The 23,762-nt window shown below is 52.0% G+C and overlaps 1 protein-coding gene across 7 annotated transcripts; it reads right to left on the bottom strand.

Annotated features, from left to right (window-relative positions):
• Positions 1-291: 291 nt before the first annotated feature.
• On the bottom strand, positions 292-19,214 carry HDAC6 (histone deacetylase 6). 7 transcript variants are annotated; one of them, XM_081042372.1, is made up of 29 exons: positions 19,074-19,214; positions 17,859-17,981; positions 17,645-17,770; positions 17,422-17,510; positions 15,522-15,606; positions 15,387-15,427; positions 14,594-14,690; positions 14,353-14,450; positions 13,315-13,419; positions 13,123-13,191; positions 8,896-9,022; positions 8,721-8,786; positions 8,583-8,642; positions 8,416-8,505; positions 7,976-8,082; positions 7,819-7,886; positions 7,406-7,574; positions 7,194-7,322; positions 6,869-7,037; positions 6,480-6,613; positions 5,916-5,984; positions 5,613-5,805; positions 3,980-4,129; positions 2,415-2,589; positions 1,654-2,303; positions 1,435-1,545; positions 1,150-1,296; positions 927-1,055; positions 292-718 (listed from the first exon to the last, which is right to left on the bottom strand). In XM_081042372.1, the coding sequence occupies exons 2-29, from the start codon at positions 17,949-17,951 to the stop codon at positions 650-652; spliced, it is 3,615 nt and encodes a 1,204-aa protein (XP_080898498.1). In that variant the 5' UTR covers positions 17,952-17,981; positions 19,074-19,214; the 3' UTR covers positions 292-649. The 7 variants fall into 7 exon arrangements, with proteins under 7 accessions (XP_080898498.1, XP_080898495.1, XP_080898501.1 ...); XM_081042369.1 differs by having other exon boundaries at positions 17,645-17,773; positions 19,074-19,211; XM_081042375.1 differs by lacking the exon at positions 19,074-19,214 and adding an exon at positions 18,712-18,815 and having other exon boundaries at positions 17,645-17,773.
• Between the last annotated feature and the right edge of the window lie 4,548 nt (positions 19,215-23,762).

The following is a 23,762-nucleotide window of genomic DNA, read 5'->3' on the forward strand; positions in this document are numbered from 1 at the left end:
CCGGTGAGGACACTTCCTGATACTTTTCTTGCCTTCTCAGCCCAGGGTGTAGCTGGGACTGGCTGTGAAGCTCCTATTTCTAAGTCAGGCACTGATGTTCTCATGGATTCCACCATTTAATCTATTGTGGAACCAGTCAAGCTGCTTGCTCTATTTCCAGTTAGTTTTTTGGGTATTGGCTGGGAAAGGGGTTGACCCGATAAAGACGCATGCCCTCATCCTTCATTACGCATCAGCCCTGTTGGCCAGGAGTGTGGAGTTCTCTATCCACTCAAAGTTCAAAGACTTTCTCCAGGTTTTTGTAACAGCTTGTATTTTATTATATATGCAACCCTGCCATAGCTGCCAGTTGATCCCCCTGTTCTCCAAAGTATCTTCTTGATATCGGTCCCCTCTCAGGGACACTGAGCTGCTCCCCGTTTGCCCCCCTTTCCTTCTGGGGCGGAGTACATGGAGTCCCAGGAGCAGGCAGGCACAGCTACAATTCCTCACCACAGTCCTCTTACAGGTATTTACAATGAAATCAGCACCACTGGGGAGTTGTAAAGGGTTTTCAGGATGGGACGGAGGCTCATCCAAGGTACAGGTTGGAATGAGCTAAGGCTGGGCTATCCTGGGCCTCAAGGTGAAAAGGAGCACGTCCTGGGAGTTAGTGTGAGTGGGGCATGTCCTCCCCAAACTTGTTCTGGTGGGCGACGTTCTTCACATCTAGGACAGCCTGAGGAAGCAAGGCAGGGTAGGTAAGAGAGAGTGGGGACCCCCTCTACCTCAGCCAGGAGGCTGCCCCCACTCCGGCTCTCAGCCAGCCTGTCTCCTGGACTATCCCACATGCAGGAGGGCCTCCACTGCCCCCCGGCCCCATCACAGGAGGTATGTGTATGCAGGGAGAGAGTACACACACGTTAGGGGGCCTGCCCGGCACCCACCTGGTGGTGGACATAGGCCTGACACTGGTAACACCAGGTAGAAAGGTCAACATAGCTGAGGACCAGCGGGTGGCCCGAGGCTTCATGGTGCTGGAGCATATGGGCATTGACGTAACGACTGCAGTAGACCTGAGGTTGGGGTGCGAGTGTGGGGGAAGGATCAGCACCCACCTGTGGCTTGTTCCTGGGCCAACCTCCCACCCATCCACTACCTGTTGCGTACCTCATAGCAAGACAGACACACCCAGTTCTCCTGGAATTGTCCACAGTCCTGACAGGGTTGGGTCACGTCCAGGCCTGCTTCAGGAATGGGGCAGACTGCCACCAAATGGGGACACCAGGGCAGTGGTGTCACAGCGTAAAACATGGCCTGGGTGGGTGAAACTGAGTAAGCTAAGGACTTATCTCCCCATTATACGTTCCTTCATTACATGCTCCTACCTGAGGCACAAATAGGCAAGAGAAGGGAGCCGTGGTCCCCTCTTCTCCCTGAGCTCCCTGAGCTCACCTGGTCAGTGTCCCCAAAGACCTGCATCAGCACTGAATCATCCACATCCTGACCTCCAGCTGCCTCTCCTAGTAGCCTCTCCTCTCCTGGGATCTGAGACTCTGGGGACCCCTGGACACACAGAGGCAAGAAATGTATCCGAGACGCCTGATTCTTGTCCCTTCTTCTCCCTATTCTTGTCCCTTCTTCTCCCTACCTGCGTGTGGTAGCGGGCCTTACCTGGGCCTTGTCCACTTCCACGATCCTGAGAATCCCAGTAAGCTCAGTGGGGGAGCTCCGAGGTGTGGCTCCTTGCACAGGTGAGGCTGGAGGCGTCTGGTTGTCAGTGCACGAAGCTGGACAGGTTTGCATCAGCTCAGCTCCTCCCACGGCCCCCTCGGAGGTGGTCGGGCCCGGCATGGCCCCCTCGGAGGTGGTTGGGCCCGGCATGGCCCCCTCGGAGGTGGTCGGGCCCGGCATGGCCCCCTCGGAGGTGGTCGGGCCCGGCATGGCCGCTTCTGAGGTGGTCGGGCCCGGCATGGCCCCCTCTGAGGTGGTCGGGCCTGGCATGGCCCCCTCAGAGGTGGTCGGGCCCGGCATGGCCGCCTCAGAGGTGGTCGGGCCCGGCATGGCTCCCTCTGAGGTGGTCGGGCCCGGCATGGCTCCCTCTGAGGACTGGTCCTGAGTGAGCTCCGCCACAGCTGCCTCTGACTTGGTCTGGGGTGGAGTGGACTCTTGCACAGATGATGCCAAGGTGGTCTTCCCCATGCTTGTGTCCAGAATATTCCCCTCTAGTGTGGTCAGCCCCTCGGCTGACCCAGGATTGGCTGGTTGGGGTGCTTCCTTGGTGATCAACTTAGAACTGGAAGGTCCCTCCTTGTCTTTCACCTCTGGAACCATAGGAGGGAGAGCCTTGAGTTTGGGTGCTATCCCCTCTCCTGCCTCTAATCCCTGCCCTCTCCTGAGCCCCTCATTGTCCCCAATTCCCCACGCCTACTCACTCATGACCCGCAAGCTGCGCCAGTATCTGCGATGGACTTGGATGGTCTCAGTGATTGAGGCTAGGGCCCCTGCTAGTGGGGGCCGTGGCAGGGTCAGCACAGGTGGTGGGTCCCCAAGGAGGGTGCGGGTACAGGCGGCCATGGATTCCGAGATGGACGTCAGGTTATAGCCACCCTTTGGAAGGAAAACGGGAGGGAAAGGTATGTTGGGTTAGCCTCAGGAAATATGGGAAGCAAGATATCCTGCCTCCCAAACCTGCCTCGGGGCCCTGCAAGTCTGGTGGGTGGGGACTGGGGACAAGTGAGTAGAACCATCTGTCAGATGGGCAGCACCCACTGTGTGAGGTGGTTGTTGAGGGGGATAAATTGTGATGTAACGTGCAAGATAATAGTAATCACAATAACAATACTGATGGTAACAGTACTAGCTGCCATTCGTTGAGTGCTTGCTGTGTGCTAGGCCCTATTCTAAGGACCTTATGCATATTCACTCACTTAATCCTCCAACCACAGGTGCTCAATCTGTGCAGGAACCTGTCTTCACAGCATGGGAGCCCCTGGCTGCATCCACACAGAAACCCCTGCCCCAAATTGGTACAGGAACAACTGGTCTTTCTCTCTATATGAACCCTGATGACCTGGCACAGGAACCCCCTTTTCTCAAACTCTATAGGGCCCTCAGTCTCTGCTCTTTTTACAGATAAAGAAACTGAGACTCAGAGTGGTTAGATGACTTGTCTGAGGCCATGATGGGAAGAGGCAGCGCTGGGCTTGGGACCTGGGCTATCTGATTAAAGAGTCCCTGTTCTTAACCACCAGCGTGCGCTGCCACAAGTAGTCTGGGTACAGTGTGGGACCTTTTACCACCCAGCTCATCTCTCTGTGACTTACTGTCTTCATCTGTAAAGTAGTGAAAACAAATACGTAAGATTGCTGAGAGGGTTAAACTAGTGTATGAACAATGCATAATACTAAGAAGCTACAGCACTTCTACAGTGCTTACCATATGCCAGGTCCTCTTCCATGATTAATCAGCCAGCCCCATCTTACAGATGAGGAAACTGAGGCCCAGGGGGCAGCGGCACTGAGTCACTTACAAAAGGTCAGTGAATTTACTTTGTCTCAGGAACTTGTTAGAGGCAGTTCAAGTAGAGGTAAAAAGCATAAACTCTGGAGCCAGGCTGCCTGGATTCAAGGCCTGGCTTTGCCACTATTAAAAGTGTGGTCTTGGGCTCGTCACCACACCTCTCTGTGACTAAGTTTCTCTGAGGTTGAGAGACGAAAATTATGAGGTCAGCAGACCCCACCTCAGAAGGCTGCCTTGTCAATGAATTAATAATATATACAAAGCGTTGAGAAGAGTGTCTTGGACATAGTGAGTGCTCAATTAAATTTGTTAATGCTGGTGTTATTAACGCCCAGTATACGCCAAGAATCCCAAGTGGAGACACTCAAAGGAGATTTTAGGAAATAGCCCCAAGTGTTGCAGCCAGCCAGCAGAAAGGGCAGGACTCCCAGGCTTCCAAATCACCCCCCACTGTGGGAAGAGGGACTGAGAAAGTTACCTCTAGGATTAGGATAATGCGGCCACTGGCAAGGCCCATCAGCAGGTGGGTGAGGTGGGCATAGCCCTCAGGCGACAACTGGCAGCCCCCCAGTGGGTCCCCCCGTGCCGCGTCAAAGCCAGCTGAGACTAGCACCAGTTCTGGGTTAAACTGCGGCGGGGAGAGAAGAAATGCATGGCTATGAGGGTAGGGGCTTGGGTAGGCAGCAGGTGAGGCAGCCCTAGAGACACTGAGACAAGGACAAATGAAGACATGACGACGCAAATCAGAGATGAAGACACGGCACCTGGAGTCTGGGAGACACAGACCAGAGCCCTGGAACTAGGAAGGGGAGGATGTGGAGACACGAGGCGGAGATACATGAGAAGCATCCAGAGACTTGGACACACCAGACAGACCTAAAGGCATGAAACACTTGAAACAGATGGACAGGGACATAAGGTCGAGTCATGAGATCTGGAGACTCAACCGTCAAGAGATGAGGACATGCGACACAGAGAGACAGAGATATGTCCTCATACACATACTCAAGGGTGAGATCGAGAGGCACACGCTCCCCTCCCTGGTCAAACATGGGACACACATGCGCAAGACACAGGGTTTTATACCCCTGGGACCAAAGAGAGGTACACGCATACTTCCATCACAAGAAATGACAATGCAAGTGCCACACACAGAAGACGGTCACATACAGCCACGCCCACCCACACACAATCAGTCCCATAAAGACCAGACTACACATTGTACTAGTCACGCACACAGTTTCTCGGAGGGGTCAGTAATCCACAGTGACCCCTGCAGAGACACAATCACACACATGCCATCACCACAGTCACAACAGCCACACACACACACTGTTGCACCCATAGAAGGTGGTTGCTCGCACACGGTCACACACACGATTTCAGCTACACACATACGCGCGCACACACACACAGGAGGTAGTCACAACCACTGTGCATCATCAGACACACATACATCTGAACATGCATGTCTACACAGAGGTCACAGAGATGGTGTTTTTATCCAGCCTCAGAGTTAGTCACACACATACAATCCGCCACAGACACACACAGCTTACCCATGGAGAAGGTGGTTACCTACAGCCACTCATGCAGAGTCAGGCAAATATATACAGGCCAACCCCAGTCAGAAACAGACACATAAACAGCCATAGCAGACATGTATAGCCTCCCACGTGGCAGAAAGTCACACACTGGCTGTCACAGAGACAGCACCCATCACAGAGAGAAACGGTAGAAATAGCCACCTGCACAGAGTTGAACACACATACCCAAACCCCTACCCACCTTGCACATGCAATTCCACAGAGATGACAGTTACATGGGGTCATAATCACACAGAGACAGGCCCTGGTGATGATGTACGCATGAGACGTGTACACAGCTAGCCACATGCAGACTACGCCCCCAAACCCAGAAGCCTCTCACAGTTGTACAGAGAAGGATCACATGCAGCAAGACAGACGCAAAGGCCATCACAGCATCATACCCGCACCCGCCCGCTGTCTCCGTTGCTGTATATCATCTCACAGAATCAGTCACCCAGAAGTCAGGCACATACGCCCCCGCTGCCACGCACATAGCTGTGTCACATACACCCTGAAGTGTACCTCGTAGGCAATGGGAAGCACCAGACGATGCCAGGCAGCCAGGTACTCGGCGTCACCCATGCGGGGCCCATTCCAGGCCACGTTGACAGTGAAGCCCATGCCTGCAGCCCAGCCCACCTGGTTGCTGGCACCCTCATCCCCCATGGGAAAGAAGGTGCCATGATCATAGCGGTGCAGGGAAATGTAGAGTATGCTGCCGGATATGGGGTGGGAAGGGGGGCCATGGCTGGTTAGTGGCCTGGCACCTGAGCCATGGCCCGCCCACCTCCCCGGCCACACCCTGATGCTTGCCCAGCCCCTCACCTGGGGTCCTCCTCAAATATGTGCTGAGTTCCATTACCATGATGGATGTCCCAGTCCACGATCAGGATCCTGTAGAGGGACAGCTTCTCAGTTACCCAGGACACTTGCCCCCTAGGAGAGGGCAGGGGCTAGACCCCTAGGATCTGTCTGCGGGGGCATTTACTGTGGGTGGCAGGATCCTGGGTCCCTAGGGAAAGTGCTGGGTGGCAGGCTTGGGGGTCCTATGACAGTAAGGATGACAGCTGAGCCCAGATCCTGAGCAAGTGCTGACGGACAGACCCCAGGCCGTGTGGGGAAGCATCAGAACCTGGACCCTGGGTTCTGTCGGGATAGTAATCAGGGATGAGAAATGCTGGGGAGCACCCTGGATCCTGTTTTATAAGCACGTGGGTGCCACAATCTTGGGGTCCTCTCTGAGTAACAAGCACTGAGAGGCTAGATCCTCGGTCCTTTAATGGGGAAGTTCTGGGCAACTGGACCCTTGGGTGTTTCTGGGTAAGTCCCGGGGCAGCACGGGGCCTGCTGGGTAAGCACTGGGCTGGGGGTGGGGGCGGGATCCCTCACCGCAGCGCATGCCCACTGATGGCCTGGGCATGGCGAGCAGCCACAGCCACAGAATTGAAAAAGCAGAAACCGCAAGCAGCGTCCTGCTCTGCGTGGTGTCCTGGAGGACGCACCACGGCAACACCATTCAAAACCTGGAGGAGGAACAGGGAGCCAGGATCAGACCACTGCCCTAACCGCTGTCTCTCCTTTTCCCTCTCTCCCATCCTCCCACTACCAGCTTCTAGGGGCTCCCAGCCCCGCAGCCCCATCCCTCTGGCCACACTTCCCCCACACGTCTCCTCCCCATTGCCCTTTCCCCAGGCCCTGCCCAATTCTCTCTGAGCCACCTCTCTCCCTCCCCCAGGATCACATCTTGGAGCTGGAGCCCCACCCCAAAGCAGACGCACCTCTCCCGCCAGCACAGCTTCCACAAGGCAGCATGTGGCGCCAGTGGCCAGCTTTGCACAGGCGAAGGTACTGGGGCAGATGTAGATGGAGTCAAAGCTGGCACCTTCGCGGTGCAGCTCCCGGGTTTTCATCTTCTCTGTGGCCCGTAGACGACCCACATACTCGGCACTGAAGGCACAGAGAGGGCACCGGGGACAGTCAGGTGGTTCTGTCCCCTCCACAGCCCCTGCCATGCCCCCCAGCAGCTCTGCGTCACCAGGCACCAGCCCCCAGGTGGAACGTGTGCACCGAGGCCCCACCCCACCCTAGGCACGAGGGTCTGACCTGTGGCAGGTGAGCAGCTCAGCATCCGTGGCGGGACGTGTGGGCAGGATGAGGCAGCGCTCGGCAAGGCCCAGCTCCTCCAGACGGCACATGATCTGTGAGACGCGCTGGGGCATCTCGGGGTGGTGGCTGCGAGACGGGGAACACAGAGGCAGGGCTTAGTGCTTGAGGAAGGGGAGGGACCCCTGGCAACTGGACCTCTGACCACATACTTGTCCCACAAGTTGTAGTGACCCATCATCCGTTGGTCGTAGACCAGCCCTGTGCGAGCCTGCAGCACCGGCCACGTCAGGACCGGGAGCACAGGGGGCTGCCACGGCCTCTCCTCCTGCTCTTCCTCCGCATTGTTCCCTTCCACGCTGTCCTCCTCCAGGGTCTCATCTGGAAAGGGAGACTACATTCACCCTACTCCCTCACCCTGGATCACTGGAATACTCTGGAATTCAGTTTACCCGAACATAACAAGGGGTGGGAGGCATGAAGCCAGGGCCCAGGGAGAGAGAGGGCCTGACCCTCCTCCAGCGAGGCAGCTCAGGAAAGTCAGAGAGCGGTCTGGAAGAGTCTCCCCCCAAGGCTCATTCCATCGCTGACCTCCTCCCCGCTAAGCCCACCCCCTGCCTCCTACCTGATCTCACAAGGACCTCCCAGAAGGGCTCCAGAGCTTCCAGAGTGCAGGACAGTGACAACTGGGCACTGGAGGGAAGGGGAGGGGAAAGTGTGACCCAATGCCCCTGGGGTGGGCAGTGACGGTCCCACTTTTCCTCTCCTCCACCTGGACTCACCTTGGGCAGGGGGCGCCAGGGGATTCCAGCAGGGGGCAAGGGTCTCCCAGGAGGGTGTGAAGCGAGGCGCTGACGCCCTCAGCCAGGGAACGGAGGTTGTAGCCACCCTAGGAGAAGTGTGTGAGGGGGGTCAGGAAAGAACTAGACATTACCAGGGAAGGGTGGTGGTAATACTACTACTAGGGTGCTGACTACATGTCAATCAACAAGGAGTTTGGGTGACTTCATGTCACTCCCTGAACAGTACTAGGAGGTGATTACTATTAGTATCATGCCCATTTTACATAAGGAAGGCAGAGGCACGAGGAAGTTCAGCAACTCAGGCAAGGTTGTCCACCTAGGATGTGGAAATGCTGGGGCAGGAACTTCTCCTAGACTTGAGAGCTTCGTTCTTATGTTCTGTAGGATCCACTGGCTCAGAGACCGAGTGGGTCACTCACCTCCAGAGACAGGATCAGCCTGCCTCCTGCCAGACCCATGAGCAGATGGGTTAGCTGGGCGAACCCTGCCGGAGTGGCGGCCATCTCGCCCTAGGGGGAATGTGGAGTCAGCCTGGCTCCGTGAAGTTCCCTTCTACCCACCTGCCATCTCAGGGAGCCCATCTTACCTTGGGGTCCCCTTGGAGGGCATCAAATCCAGCGGCCACCAGGACCAGCTGGGGCTGGAACTGAGGGGGGAAAGGACTCTATGAGGTCACCTGCCCTCAAAGCCCATCCCTCACCGTCACACCCCAGACCCCCAGGACCTCAAGGGTGACCGGCAGCAGGATTTGCAGGAAAGCAGCAATGTAGTCGGCATCTCGCATCCCCACCTGCAAAGGCACACGACGGTGAGATGGGGACGTTCTGCCCTCGGCCCCAAACCGGATGAAGGGTGGGTGTGGGCCTCACTCTGGGTGCAAAGGGTGGGCAGACACTGACCTGGTTCCAAGGCACATTTATGGTGTATCCCTGACCTTGGCCAAAACCTGTGGTGGACCAGTTAGAGGCTTCGAGGTGCGGCCAGAACCGACCCTGCTCGTAGCGGTGGATGGAGAAATAGAGCACGCTGGGGGCAGAGAAAAAAGAGAGCAGAGGGTTGCGGAGTCAATCCCCCCACAAATCCCCAACCCACAGCTACCAGTTCCCTCAACTGCTCATTCATTCTCTCATTATTTCCCCCATTCATTCTTTAATTCACACCTTCATTCATTTTTCCACTTATTTATTCACCTCACTCATTCATTTCATGTCTTACCGAAATCCCTCCCTCAGCAAACATTGCTGCCCCCCTCAGTGCCCAGCTCTGAGACCCTGAAAGCTAGTGGGTCTATCCCAGTCCCTGAGGGGTCCTGACCCTGTGGGGACTCTAGATCATGCCCGCCCACCCACCTGCCCCTGTGACCAAGGTGGTAACAGCAGGACAAACCCCATCATGTCGGGAGACCCACAGGGGGCATGCGGCTCTAAAGTGGCAGGGGCCAGCTAAGGCTGACAAGAGCATCAGGCCAGGCTGAGGAGCTCAGTGTTTCCCGTGAAAGAAGTGGGAGACTTGGGGACTAGGGTTAGGAGGGGTGGCACTTGGTTCTGTGTGTGGAACTGGAATGGGGATGCTGGCTAGGGCTCCATGAAGCCAGCGAGGGCGGCAGTTCTTCCCAATACCTCCCAGACTGTCTCTACTTCTTCTGTTGTATAGGTGAGAAACTGAGCACTCAAAGCAGTGAGGGGCACTGACACACAGAACAGATACTGAAATGAGATGATGATGGTCCAGAAAGCCCAGCAGGGGACTGTGGGAAGGCTTAATTCTGACTGAGGCATTCCAAATGAATAATCTCTCATGCATCCATCCATCTGTTTATCCGCTCCCTGCCTTGTTCCAGGAAGGATTTAAGGCAGCATTCCCCCACCCCTTTTTTAGGGAAATACGAGAAAGAGTGGTAAGCAATGAATCTAGACAAACTTGACAACCCTATTTTAATAAATGTTGATAATATAGTTGTGAAATGTAAGGCAATTCGTATAAAAAGATTCTTGAAATTGAAGAAAAATATCTCGGAATTAGGGAATGAAACCCAAGTGAAAGCTCTGGTATGGAGTAGGTGGGGGATGATTTTTTTTTTGACTCTCATAAATATCAGTTCTAAAGTGTTCAAAAACGAAGTTAACCATTAAAGGAGGAGAAATACACAGTAGAACATAAATATTATCATCAGGGAGAAGACTAAAGAAAAGATTTGAAGAAAGCCACCCCACAAGAGAGTCACCAAAGTCAACAGAAGAAATAAGACCCAGGAAACTAAACAGATTTTAAAATAAGTTCAGTTGACTTCCAGTGAAGGAATGGTGCACTGATAGCACCGGTTTACCTCCTCACTCTCCTACGACCCCGTCAAAAGACAGTAAGGGAATGTTAAACAAGTATCTGCCCAGAAAGACAGAATGGGAGGAAGGATTCAGACAATAAGAGATTTCAACCAATCCCTGGAAAGTACTTAGAGGCTCCAGAGGCCTGCGGGGATGACCCGGGGTTTCCCTTCTGGAGAAATCAAGCACAGATCCAGGTCACTGCACACAAAATGAATCCTGAATAGCCAACTCGCCCAATGACCAATTCACTAAATTTACTTGTTTCTTTTAACTACTTAGCTTTAATTTGCCTGCTTTCCTTGTCTTCATAACAGTCTTTTAAGGACTGTCCAACTTGTCTCCATCTCAGGACCCTGCTGTTGGAGTTAAGAGACTGAGAGATGGGGAGCTGGGAGATCGAAGGCGATGGATACATTCTTTTTCATCTAGACATTGCTAATCATGAGGAAGAATGCTTTGAATACATTCATACTTCCCCATATCCATGCACACCATCAACAATATCTCCACAAAATAACAGCCAGAGCTTCCAGTGCATTTATTCAAATGAAAAAATGATTAATGATATTAAAGAATCGTTGTTAATTTGCTTAGGCATGATACTATAGTTATGCTTTTTTTGGTAAAGTCCTATGTTTTAGATATGTTCTGGAATATTTACAGAAGAAACGATATCTGGTATCCGGGATTAACTTCAAAATAATACAAGAGGGCAGCAGTGAGGGCAGGTATAGATGAAACAAGATTGGCCAATCAGTTGATAAATGTCAAAGCATTCAATTCAGGAAGCCAGAAAAGAACAAAATGAAGAACACATGGAGAAATTAATAAAGATAAAAAGAGAAAAAATAATGAAATATAAAAAAACAAACAATAAAAACAGTGAAGATGGCTAAAAAAGCAAAATGCTAGATTTGAAATGATAAGTAAAATTGGCAAACCTTTGGCAAGGTTAAGGGGGAAATAAGAGATGTCACCCCAAGAAGAGCCCCCCCTTTTTTGGAATTTGGCAGGATCCCATCTAATGCCAGGCTCCTTGCCCACACTCCCTAAAGTTGAGACCTGTCAGTGGACATTTCCTGCCACCATCCTGGAGAAATGCCTTTCAGGAAACAGACCCACATGCATCACAGCAAAGTAGCCCCAAGACAGCCACCTGCAACAGTGCTTCATTCTTAGGTATAAATGGCCAAATAAGGATTGCTAGACATTCGAGGAAAACTGAAGAAAACTGAAAACACTTGTAATTATTACTCTATAAAAACAAGATCAGGAATGAGAGGGCACAGAAACAGAGAGGAAGAAAGTGCTTTTGGAGATTAAAAGAATATCTAAATACATAATCCAATAGAAGGGCTTTGAAGGTAAAGTTGTGGTCATTTCCCAGGACATAGAGTGAAAGGAAAAGGAGACAGAAAACAAGAGAGAAAAAATAAGACACACAGATCAACCCTGGAGGTCTAACATCTGACTAACAGAAGAGACCATAAAGAAATACAGTAGAAGAAATCATCAAAGATCTAATAGAAGAAAACTTCCAAGGATTTAAGAAAGGCATGAGTCTTCAGATGTAAAATGTCTACCCACTGCTAAGCAGAATGAGGGGCGCCAAGGTGAAAGTTCCAAACACCAGGGATAAAGAGAAGAATGTAAAACCTTCAGAGAGGAAACTACATCACTCAGAAAGGAATGAAAATCAGATTGACATCAGACATGTCAGCAACACTGAATGATAGAAAATGATAAAGCAATGTCTAGAGAACAGCCAACCTAGATTAGATTAAGGACCACAGGAGCTCAGGATCTATGGGGAAAAAGTGTATTCTACGCAGTTGGTTCAGTAGAAGGCTGGATAAAACAACAACTACTTAGTAGTGTCCCCTACTGAGAACTCCCTTTCTGCAGGAAGGGTAAGCTAGTCCCCTTTTTGGAGGAGAGTTTGGCATTAGATCCCAGACTTTAAAGCACACCAACCCTCTCACCCAGTAATCCATGGTTGGAAATTCATCCTACAGATATACTCAGAGAAGAGCAAAATTATGTATTTACCAGACTATTTACTGTAAAATTGTCTGTAATAGCAAAAACTGGGAAACATCGTAAATGTCCAGAATTAAAATGACCAGAGGTCCAGTCATACAACAGAACACTGGATAGCTCTTACAAAGAACAGGGTGCCTTTTAGGGACATTAACATGGAGCAGTGTCCACTGCATGCTGTTAAATACAAAAAACAAGTTGCCAAAGACCATGTGGAGGATTATCCCATTGGGCAATGTGTTAATAATAACAATAATGAATCTTCATACAGCTATAGGAAAAATTCTGTAAGGATAAAACCTAAACTATCAACAGTTACTTCTCAGGTAATGGGAATTACAGGAGATTCATTGCTATAAACATTTCTATATTATTTTTTAGTAAGTACTTTGCAGCAGTCATAATTAGAAAAAAAAATAAAGTAGTAATTTGAGGTTCATTCCAGCTCCAGGGTAAATTAATGAACAAGATCTCCAAGTATTTGTGGGCTCAAATCTCATCTCTTCCCATTCTTCTCCGTGTGATCTTGTAACGTGTAAGCCTCAGTTCCCCCATCTATAAAATGGGGAACCCAACAGTCCCTGCTTCAGACTGCAATTAAGAGAGCAGACAAGCAGAGAGCGGCCGAGACCCTGGTCCCCAGGGCAGACCCAATGAATGTGAATGCTTTCCCTTCCCTCCCGAACCCCTTCTGGCTGGGCCTCTAAGGGGTTGAGGTGGCTGCGAGTCTTAGCATCTGGGGTGGCACTTGGGGCATACCTGGGGTCCTGGTCAAAGGTGAACTGTGTTCCTTGACCATGGTGTACATCCCAATCCACGATAAGGACCCTGTGAGCGGGAGAGTGGGGGATGCTATGTAAGAGGATCCAGGTGCTTCTGGGGAAGTGGCCAGACCCGGCTCCCCCACCCCATGTCACCCCATCTCGCCCACCCCTGCTGCTTGCTACTGACCTCTGGATGCCATGCTTTTGTTGAGCATAGCGGGCAGCCACGGCCACATGGTTGAACATGCAATATCCATCCATAAGACTGTGCTGGGCATGGTGTCCAGGAGGCCTGGGCAGGACAGGGAAAGCCAAAGATTGCAGAGATGGACTCTCCCCTGCCCTCTGCTCCTCGGCTACCAACTCCCCGTGCTGATGCCTGCCAATCTGCCAGGAACTGAGTAATGGGGGCTCTCAGGCCCTCAACCCGTCTGCTGCTCTCCCTCTAAAGGCAACTTAATAATGCTCATTAAAATGATCAATGTGTACACCTTCACACCCCGTCATTCTATTCCTGGGGACTTAGCCCACAACCTATCTAACAAAAAGTGTGAAATAACATGTTTGTAAATGGACAATATTTGCTGCAGCATTTTTGGGAAAAAGCAAATGACTGGGAAGCAAAAAATGGCCAACGTTAGGGAGCTGGTTAACTTAGTGTACGCACGCAAATTGGTATTCTACATGGGTCTAAGCTAGAAACTGTTAGAGGAAGGCTTTCCAAGATGTGTACGTGGAAAATGTATAGTTTGGAAGGGAGCATTTGAGTGCTGGAGTGCTCCCCTAAAAAAGGGGAGGGAGGAGAAAGGCTCTGTCTTCTGCATTTCATCAGTTCTGGGATGCCAATGATGGTAAGATGTACTATGATTTTACATGCCAACGATAAAGCAGAAAATGCTGCCAACTGAATTCTGAGATGTCACGGTTTCTAAGATGCATCTGGATTTCAAGATGTTGCCAATATGAAAAATGTGCATCTTAGAATCAACGAAATATGGTATTTACTCCATAAAGAGGCACAGACTGTTTCTGGAGGACACGTGAGTCACTGGTTAGAAAAGGAAGCGGGTGTCTGGGGGACTCGGACAGAGGTGCGAGGGAGACCTTTTCTTCTACGCCGTTTTGTACCTTAAGCATGTGAATACACTACGCATTACCAATCCATTTTACATTTGAGGGAAGGCGTTTTACAAAATGTAACAAACTAAATGCTGGCGGGTCCTACCTGATGATGGCCATGCCATTCCGGATCTCAGCCCCCAGAACTGCATCCACCAGCCTGAGGACGGAGCCTGAGGCCAGGCAGGCACAGGTGTACGAGTTCTGGAGACAGTGGGGAGCCAGAAAGGGAGTGAGGGAGAGAGCAGCCCTTTCTACTTAGCTGCTTCCCACAGGGTGGGGTGGGGGTGGGGATGGGTAACCCCAGGATTGCGACCACCCTCTGTTCTCACGGTTCTCATCCATACCGGATGCAGGTAAACTGTGTCATAGGTGTCTGCTAGGATGCGGAGTTCTCCCTCATTCATGTATTGAGTCGTCTCCATCAGATCAATGTATTCAAGGCTGTAAACACAGACAGGGGATAAGATTCGGGGGCCTCCCTCCCTCCTCGGGCCTGAGCCAGGCAGGGCCCTATCCCCTCCCCAGCTAAGCTCTCCATGCACCTGACCCCTGGACAAGTCACACCTCCTCGACTGCCAATCTGGGGGAACAGCTGGGATACAGGCCACATTCCCTGCTTCTTCCCTAGCCCACTTCATTTTCATAACATCCCTTGCCCTCTGCTCTAGCCACACCAAATCCTATGGCCAGGCCTTCGGTCAGACTGCTCCAGCTGTCGGTATCCCTCTTCCCTCAGCTCTCCTCTTCATCTGACTCATTCTTTTATCCTCTTACAGCTCAGCTCAGACACCCCCTCTGCCAAGCTAGGTGTCCTGGGGCCACACCACAGCAGGCCTCTTACTCTAAGTTCCTGCAACCATCCTGATACCTTTCTCCTCAGCTGTTTACACACCAGATTATTACAACAACATCTCCTTCTGGGCAGATGATAGGTCAGGCACCATTCTAAGCCCCCAACATATCAAACCCTCCTGAGGAACTTATGTTTATTAGACCCTGTGTTACAGGCGATGACACGGAGAGGCTCAGCAACCCGCCCAAGGCCACGGAGCCTATGACATTTCTTCCCCAAGCATCCAGTCTGCCCGGGTGAGCCCAGGCCTCCCCCACAACACTACAAAGCTCCCAACCCTTCACCTGTGAACCAACATCAGCTCCTCCTTTTCGGCGAACCGGGCCTGGGGAGACATAAGGAAAAAGGGCTAAGGCGCTGGCCATGCCCAGGTCCTGCCAGCTCCTGCCCTGCACCCAGTGTGTCAACAGGGTACTCACCTGAAAGGACACGCAGCGGTCCAGGAGGCCCTCCTGGATCAGCTGCTCCTTGATGGCATGGAGCCGCTCAGGGCCTTCTGGGAAGCTGGGGTGACAGAGATACAGTCACATGCACACACAGGTATATGTGTGGACATGGATGGGCAGCATATCTGCCCCGGTACATCTTCTCATCCATCCTTCCATCGCTGCTCACACCAGAGGTTTTGGAGTCACCCTTGGTGACTGTTGACTCCATTCTCACAATGGATCCAGGGCCTGCCCCTCTCCCCATCACCTCCCCTGCTGCTATCATCACCTCCTTTGTGGGCCACTGCAGTCACCTCCTCGCTGGCCTTCCTGCTTCTGCCGTCACTCCCCCAATAGTTTTCTCCACACAGCAGCAGACACTGGTTAAAACCCAAATCAGATTGTGTCCCACCTCTACTCCAAACCTTCTCGTGGATCCCATCTCATTAAATGAAGTACTTTTCTCCTCCCTGCCTAGATGTCTCCTCCTCTGCTTCCAGATGTCTTCATGGCTCTCTCCCTCACCTCTTTTAGGTCCCTGCTCAAATATCAGTGAGGCCTGCCCTGACCATCCTATTCGAAACTGAAGAGTCCCCTCCACTGCGCTTTCTGCTCCTCTCCTTCCTGCTTCAGTGCTTCTCCACTGCACTTCTCTAACACACTGTACCATTTACTTTTTATTTGTGGACTGTCTCCCTGCCTCGAAAAGTAGTCTCCACAAAGGCAGGGGTTTTGTTTATTTTGACCACTGCCACGTCCCTGGCTCCTCAGGATACAGTACATCTACATTCAATAATGAAGCCTTTTGACATCCCGACTCTTCCATGGGGTTAGGAGAGATACTCAACCGGTAAACACATAAACATGATAATGAGCAAACAATGGCATGGGTTAGGAAGGGCGTGAAGATCAGGTGTGGGGGGAGGGGAATGACCAGGCAAAGCTCTCTCTGAGAAAGTCTCCTTGAGATACGCCTATTAACTGGGAGGAGAGAAGGTAGAAACACATCTCTGGAAGACAGACTGGACGGGGGAAAGACCCAAGTCGAGGGAGTGCCTGGCATGTTGGAAGAATAGCAAGGGGACCAGTGTGGGTGAAGTGAAGCAAAGCGAATGAGGGGGCAGGATGAGCTCATGAGGTCACCAAGGTGATGTGGAGCCAGATCACGTGGAACCTGAGGCCGGGATGAAGAATTTGGACTTTACCTTGAAGGCAATGGTCTGCCCTTGAAAGATTTTAAGAAAGAGAACATCATCTCGTACGTATTTTTGTAGGTTGCTGTGTGGAAAACACAGCAGGGGTGAAGGTGGAACCAAGGGACCAGTGAGGAGGCCTCTGCAAGTCTCAGTGAGTGATGATGGTGGTGGCAGTGAAGACAGTGAGGAAAAAGGTCAGATACTGAATAGATTTCGAACAGAGAGCCAAAAGAATTTGTTGATGAATTACAACATGTGTGAGTGAACGGGAGGGGGAATTCTCCTGTTTCAGCACAAACGTCACTTCTTCAAGGATGCCTTCTGGGAACCCTGGAGGCTAGTCTAGGGTCCCTATTAAACATTCTTGAAGCCCGTGGTCTTAAGTTCTCCTTCATTAAACATTTCACACTGCTTTTGGGTGTTTAATGATCTACTGTACTCACCTATCAGCTCCTTGAGAAGGGACCCTGTCTGTCTTGTCTGACACATTTGTATCACCAACTTGGGGCACACAGTAGGCGCTCAATAAATATCTGCTGGCTAAATGAAAAGAATCCTTCCAAGCCTGAGCCCCACCTCCCTAAATCGTCTGCTTCTGGTCTCTAGGCTAGTGTAAGAAAGGATTTGTTCCTGCTAGTAGCTCTAAGTCTGCATATTTGTGTGGTTCGGGGACAGCCTAGAGGAGTCAGCCTCACCTGTCATCCCAGAGGCAGTGGAATTCATTTAGCTGCTCATCGAACACCAAGCCAGTACCAGACAGTGTCTTGGCCTCAAGGTTCAGATCCTGCAAGGAAAAAAATGTGAGACACGGATCGATTTAGGGCCTGAGTCAGAGAGAACATCACATATTGTCCAGGATGGACAACCTCAGGATTTTGATTGTCACAGGCGGCTAAATTGTGGCCAGGCCACTCTCACCAGCCCTCGCAGGCCCACGATTAGGTCTTGCCCTGTTTCTTGGCTGAGCTTCCTCATCCTGCCTTTCTTCTTAACCTCCGCTAGTTTGGGGCTGGAGCGGAGTACGGCACCCTTCTTAGCACCTCGCTTCTGCCAAACAGAAAGAAGGGTCAGAGTCCACTGCATGGCCGACTGCTTCCCCCTCCCCCTCATCAGGACGGGTCTGGGGCCTCACCGAGGTGACGCTGGAGTCCTGGGGGGGCGAGTGGGGGTTGTGCCTACTCCTTCGCTGCCTGGTTGTGGTGGAATCCTGACCGGTGGAGGTCATGGTCGGGGAGATTTCACCCCTGACGCGGTTCTGAGGGGTGCAGTGGAGGTGACTGAAAGGGCTGGGGTGCCCTGAGGACCCCACATCCCAGCCCCTTCTCAGGCCCCGCCCCCTATACTAGTCTCCATCTCTCACGCTATCCTACTCCCCACTGCCTTCTAAACTCCGCCTCTCTCAAGGCTCCCTCCACTCGGGTGTCTAATTCACCTGGTCCCGCCCATTCCACTAGACTCCACCCCTTTAACTGTATTCTTTCCCTTTTCAAAGTCTTACCCTTTGAAAGAGCAATTAACCCCCAGGCTCAGTCCACTCTAGGGCCTGCTCTTTCCAGCAAATCACCACCCCTTCCGCTCTACCAAACCCCTTTCCCAGATCCTTTCATTCTTCTCAGCTTCGCCCAGACCTCGCCTCTTCATAGACGCCCTTTCCATCCAATCGCCCGGGATAATCACCCACCCTTTCACTCAGCCAGACCCAGACCCAAGCCCGACCCCGGCCCCAACTCCACCCTTAACGAACCACTTAACTCCACCCCTTATCGGGCCGCACCGGCACCTTCCACTTGGCCAGATCCCGCCCCTAATGTTACAACAGGCCCTGTCCCTCAGGGGACGGCCCCTTTCCTTCTACCAGGCCCCACCCCCCGCCCAAACCCTACCCCCGTCGCTTTCCCCAAGCCCCTTCAGCGAGTTTGGAGCCGCCCTCCCGCCAGCTCCCGCCCCCTCCGTTGACGCCAACCAATCCCTTCGGCACCACTCACTGGGCACAGCCCTTTTCTCAAACTCCGCCCATGGCTAGGACCGCCCAATTCCCGGCGACCTGTGGGACTGTGGGAGCCCGAGGCCAGCTTTTCCTTTGGGCCAAGTGTCTCTACTGCCCGCCCAGATCCCGCCCACACCAGGATCGGGCCGCAGGACCGCGCCCCTCGTGCGGGCCACACCTCCCGCGAGCGCACAAACCGCGGGTTTGCGCGTCCGCCCGCGACGCGGGCCTTGCTGCGCCTGCGCGAAGCGCGCTGCGGCCGTTCGACGCGGCGCTCAAACTCAAGATCGCCCCTCCCCCAACCCTGCCGCTGTCTCCCTGGCTTTCCTGGTCGCCGTCCCTCAATCCCTGTCCAGTCACCTTAGGAGCCTCCGGATCTGCGGCTACCGTGCCGTGCGATGACTAAAGAGAGCCAGCGAGCAAGCGAGGGAGTTGGGAAAGGGCGTCTTCCCTCCTCCCTGCAGCTTCCCGCGCGGCGCGCTGTGATGACGTGGCGCGGGCGGGCTGGAGCTGGGTTGAAACTGGAGGAAGGCTGCTGGCGGCCAAATGGGATTGGTGATGATGCTAAATGTGGCGAGGATTTTCTAAGTTACTGTTCACGAAGGTGGTGCACAGGCCGCACTTACCAAGTGTTAGCTATTAATGTTTTGCCGTGAAAATGGATGGTGGGCGGAAGGAGTCTTAGTAGGAGCAAGTATTAAATGATAACCAAGTATTATGTGTCAGGCATTGCTGTAAGCCACAATTCTGTGAGGTAGTTCCCATTATGAAGGCTGTTTTGCAGATAAGGAAACTGAGGTTATGCGACTTAGCCATGTGACCTGGGGCAAGTTACTAAACATCTCTGTGCTTCAGTTTCCTCATCTGGAAAATTGTGATAAAATAGTGCCTAGGGACAGAATGGACTCAGGGAGGGGAGTTTTTCTTGGGTCGCAGCTTTCCCTGTCAGCGAGCGTCCTCCACCGAGTAACCTTTGCTCCCAAGTTGTAATGGAAAGTGTGTGCCTGGGAGGAAGGGTAGTTGCCCCCTTGTGGCCCCCCGCCAACTCCCTCCCACCCCAGGTCTAAATAGCCCCGCAGGAGGCCGGTTTGTCTCCCTAATCTCCCTTTCTCATTCTTCACCATTTCCTACCGGGGCTGTAGGCTGGGGCCCTAGAGATAAGCGGTCTGGGGTTCAGCATCGCTGACTAACAAACAGATTGACAGCCCCACCACCCACTAGCTGGGCCCTCTGACCCTCTCGAAAACGCCAGTTCCAGCCTTCCCTCCCCTTCCACTCTTCCTGCCTGAATATGTCTTTTGTCCTGGTGGAAGAGGGTCACAGCCCTAAGACCTTTAAACCTCCACATACACCAAAGAAAACACATACAATGATGCACACTGAGGAATATTCTGAGGTTGTGATGCCTACAAAGTAATAGAGTAGGGAGTCTTGTAAGTGTCAAGGCCCATTTTTCTGTATAATCAGAAGAGAGGTTTCTGTGGAGCAGAGGTCATCAAACTTTTTCTATGCAGGACCAGATAGTAATATTTTAGGCTTTGCAGGCCACGTACGGCCTCTGGTAAATTCTTCTTTCTTTTTTTCTTTCTTTCCATTCTTTCTCTTTAAAAATGTAAAAATGGGCTGCAGTCTGGCTTTGTCCTGAATGCCATAATTTACGGGTCCCTGCAGTAGACTGTCAGTTTTTGGCTTCCTTTATTTGGCTGGGATCCTTTTAGAGGATAAGTGCAGAGGTTCCATGCTTCCTGAGGTGTAAGGTTTCATGTGAGGTGTAAGGAGAGGGATTCATGGACAAGGGCTGGTCACTTCTGGTGTTCTTCTACTGGGTCAAGCAAATGTTTCTGGACAGGGATTTCTATAGTTTCCTTACTGTGCCTCCACTGAACCAAGCAGGGTTTCTATATAGGACAAGACAGTTGTTTCTAGAGAGCTCAAGACTAGGGTTCCCATACAAGTTCAGGATGGGGCTCCTTAGACTGCACGATTCCTACAAAGAGATCAGGTGATCCAGCTTCAGAGTCAGCACAGGTGTTTCTGTACAGGTTCAGAGCTGCATTCATATACTCGTGGACAGTAGGATCAGGCGTTCGTGTCCAGATGCAGCCGAGATTTTTATTAATTGGACTAAATTAGGCTAGCTGCTGTAACAAACCCAGAATCTCAGGAGCGTAACAAATGTTGATTTCTTGCTCATATACAAAATCCAATGTAAATATTTACTACTGGTCATTAATGGACCCAGGCAACTTCCGTTTTGTGGCTCTGCCCTCCTCTGGGTCCTCGGAATTTTGCACTATTCAGCTGGTAGGAGGGAAAGGAGGAGGATTCCATGAGAGGGTTTTATGGGCCAGGCCTTGAAGTAGTGTATGTCACTCTGCCCACACTTCATCGATCAGAACTCTGTCCCATGTCCACGTGTAACTATAAGGGAGGCTGGGAAAGTGCGTGAGCTTAGGAAGAAAGAGAACAGGTTTGATAACCCTGTGGTGGTGCCTGCTACAGGATTCTGTAGACTCTACAGAGGTACGCTGCTTACTGCAGTAGCCACTAGCCACAGTCATGACAGTGGTTCCTGCATAAGATGAAGGTAGGGCTTCCAGAACAAAGCCAGGGCAAGAGCTGTCAGAGAGGCACGTCAGGGTTTCCCAAACAGGTTCAGGAGAGTGTTTCCAAAGTGTAAGGTTAGGAGTTCCTATGAAGGATCAGGTCAGAGATTTCTGTAAACCAATCAAGTTAAGGATTTCTATTGAAAGTCAGGAAAAGGTTTTCTGTAGAATCCAGTCAGAGTTTCCAGTACAGTTGTAGGCAAGGCTTCCTGTAGAAGGTCACGGCCACGGAGCTAACACAGGTTGAGGATGGGAAGCCCTGTACAGTGTCTGGGCGGGGGGGTTCTGTGCTATGTGAAGCTGTAGGTAACTGTATAGAATGAGGTCTGGCCTTAAAGTAGAGGGTCGGGAAAGGGTTTTCCATGTAACTTCAAGACTGGATCATGGGTTCCTGTGGACTCCACAAGGTGGGGTGCGAGATAGGGATTGTGGTGCAGAGCGACTCAGGGGGTCATTGCCAACAATGGAAGCAAGGGCTCCTGAACTCAATCAGGGTTCCTGAAGAGGTTGCAGATGGGATGGAGATTTCTGCAGAAAGAGTCAGGTCCGTGGGTTAGAACTAGATTTTATTGTGAGCGAAGTGTTTGTAAACTGCTACCTGGAGGGCAGGGCTCCAGTACAGTGTGAGGACAGAGGTGGCCTGTCCAGGGTCAAGGTAGGATTCCTAGAGAGAGGTCACGGCTCAGGAAGAGGGTCAGGATAGGCGTTTGTGAAAGAGGTGGTTCAGGGGCTTTCTTACAGTGTGGGTTCAGAGATTCCCATGGCAGGACAGTGGTTCCTCCTATACAATACGAGGACTGGTGCTCCTGTCCAGGGTCAGGATGGGTTTCCTGTTGATAATTAGAGAAGGTTCCTTAGAGTTCCAGAGCTAGGTTCCTGTACCAGGCTAGGACTGCAGTTCTTACAGGGGGTGAGGCCTGGGGTTCCTGAACAAGGTGGGGCCAGGCACAGTTTCAGCACAGGTTCTGAGAGGGGTTTCTTTCTGTTTCAGATGAGGGGCTCCTGCAGGGTGAGAGGGCAAGGGATCTGTGAGGTGGCCGGGCAGGAGGTTTCTACAGGGCCAGGGCAGTACTAGACAATCCCTGTAACGAGTGTGCACTACTGTGATTCTGCAGTAGGCTCGGGTGACGACTCGCTAAGGGGTGCTGTTGTGTCGAGGACAGCTGCTTATCCAGGACTATGTTCAGGATATATGGTCCCACCATCCCCATCTCTGGGGCTGCGGGGGAGAAGCAGCCCAAAAGCAAATCCAGATCTGAGTGAATTGAGGAGTGAGTGGTTTAAAAAAGAGAGAGAAAAGCAACCCAAGTAAGTGTGAGCAAGACTCGGGGGCAGGGGGTGGCATCATCTAAAATCTACTCGTTAGACTCAGTGTGGTCAGGGCAAGTTACTCATCCGGACTCAGCCTCACTTTTTCGTTAGTAAAATGAGTACAAATATACATACTTTTTTGGAGTATTTTTTTTCAGGTGTTCATGAACTAAAGCAGCGGAGGCCTCCCAACCATTGCAGACCCACGGGAAACACTCAGTAAATGGTGCTACTTGCTGTTGGGAACTGCAGGGTAGAGAGGAGGCTGAGCCACGGAGCCGGGCTCAGCCCCGTGCCATCAGCTTTGTGGCCTTGGTTGACCATTTATCCTGTCTGGCTTAGAACGGTACCTGACTCAGTGCGTGCTCCTACCATGTTTCCCCGAAAATAAGACCGGGTCTTATATTCAGTTTTGCTCCAAAAGATGCATTAGGGCTTATGTTCAGGGGATGTCCTCCTGAAAAATCTGCTAGGGCTTATTTTCCAGTTAGGTCTTGTTTTCGGGGAAACACTGTATGTGATGGTTTGTTAAATGGGAGAACAGATTCTGCTTTGGGAGAGCAATTCACCTAAGTGTGCTGGGGAGGGCGTTGGCCCTGCGGGGAGCGCCCCCACCTATGGGGTCTAAATATCCCCCCAGAGGCTATTTGGTCTCCCTAATCTCCCCCTCTCCTTTTCTACCATTTCCCACAGGGCTGCAGGCTGAGCTGGGCCTTGAGAGATAAGAGATGAGTGACAGGAAGGCCCACGGACAACCCCACGGTCCCAGACTGGTCTTCTGACCTTTTTGTTGGCTACCATTCCAGCCGTCCCCCTGCCTTCCATTCCTGCCCTGAGGATGTCTTCTGTCCCTGGGAAGGGGGTCCCTCACGAAGACCGACTGAAGCGATGTGTGTTGATACCTCCGCACACGAGTGTACACAGAGCTGCTCACAGTGTCAGCCACTGAGGGACATGGTCACGTGCCCCACTCCACGGGATATGCTCCCGTACACAGACTGGCACAGAAATGCTGTCCTTCCCAGATCCACAAAGCCATGCTGACACACACACCCTTACGGTCACACTGTTTTGTGTCTCCGCATCCTGTCACGCATAATCCTTGGTTCAATGTTTCAAAAGTGCTTATCAC

The sequence above is a fragment of the Rhinolophus hipposideros genome (genome assembly GCF_964194185.1).
Source record: "Rhinolophus hipposideros genome assembly, chromosome: X".
Lineage (NCBI taxonomy): Eukaryota > Metazoa > Chordata > Mammalia > Chiroptera > Rhinolophidae > Rhinolophus > Rhinolophus hipposideros.

What these genes read in the sequence shown, in the direction of transcription:
- HDAC6 (XM_081042369.1), bottom strand. Translation starts at nt 17,951, where the DNA reads ATGACCTCCACCGGTCAGGATTCCACCACAACCAGGCAGCGAAGGAGT. An exon ending in TAAATGTGCCTTGGAACCAG is followed by an intron (nt 8,787 to 8,895) that starts GTCAGTGTCTGC and finishes GTGCCTTTGCAG; the next exon opens with GTGGGGATGCGAGATGCCGA. An exon ending in TGTGTCTGTCTTGCTATGAG is followed by an intron (nt 1,056 to 1,149) that starts GTACGCAACAGG and finishes CCCCAACCTCAG; the next exon opens with GTCTACTGCAGTCGTTACGT.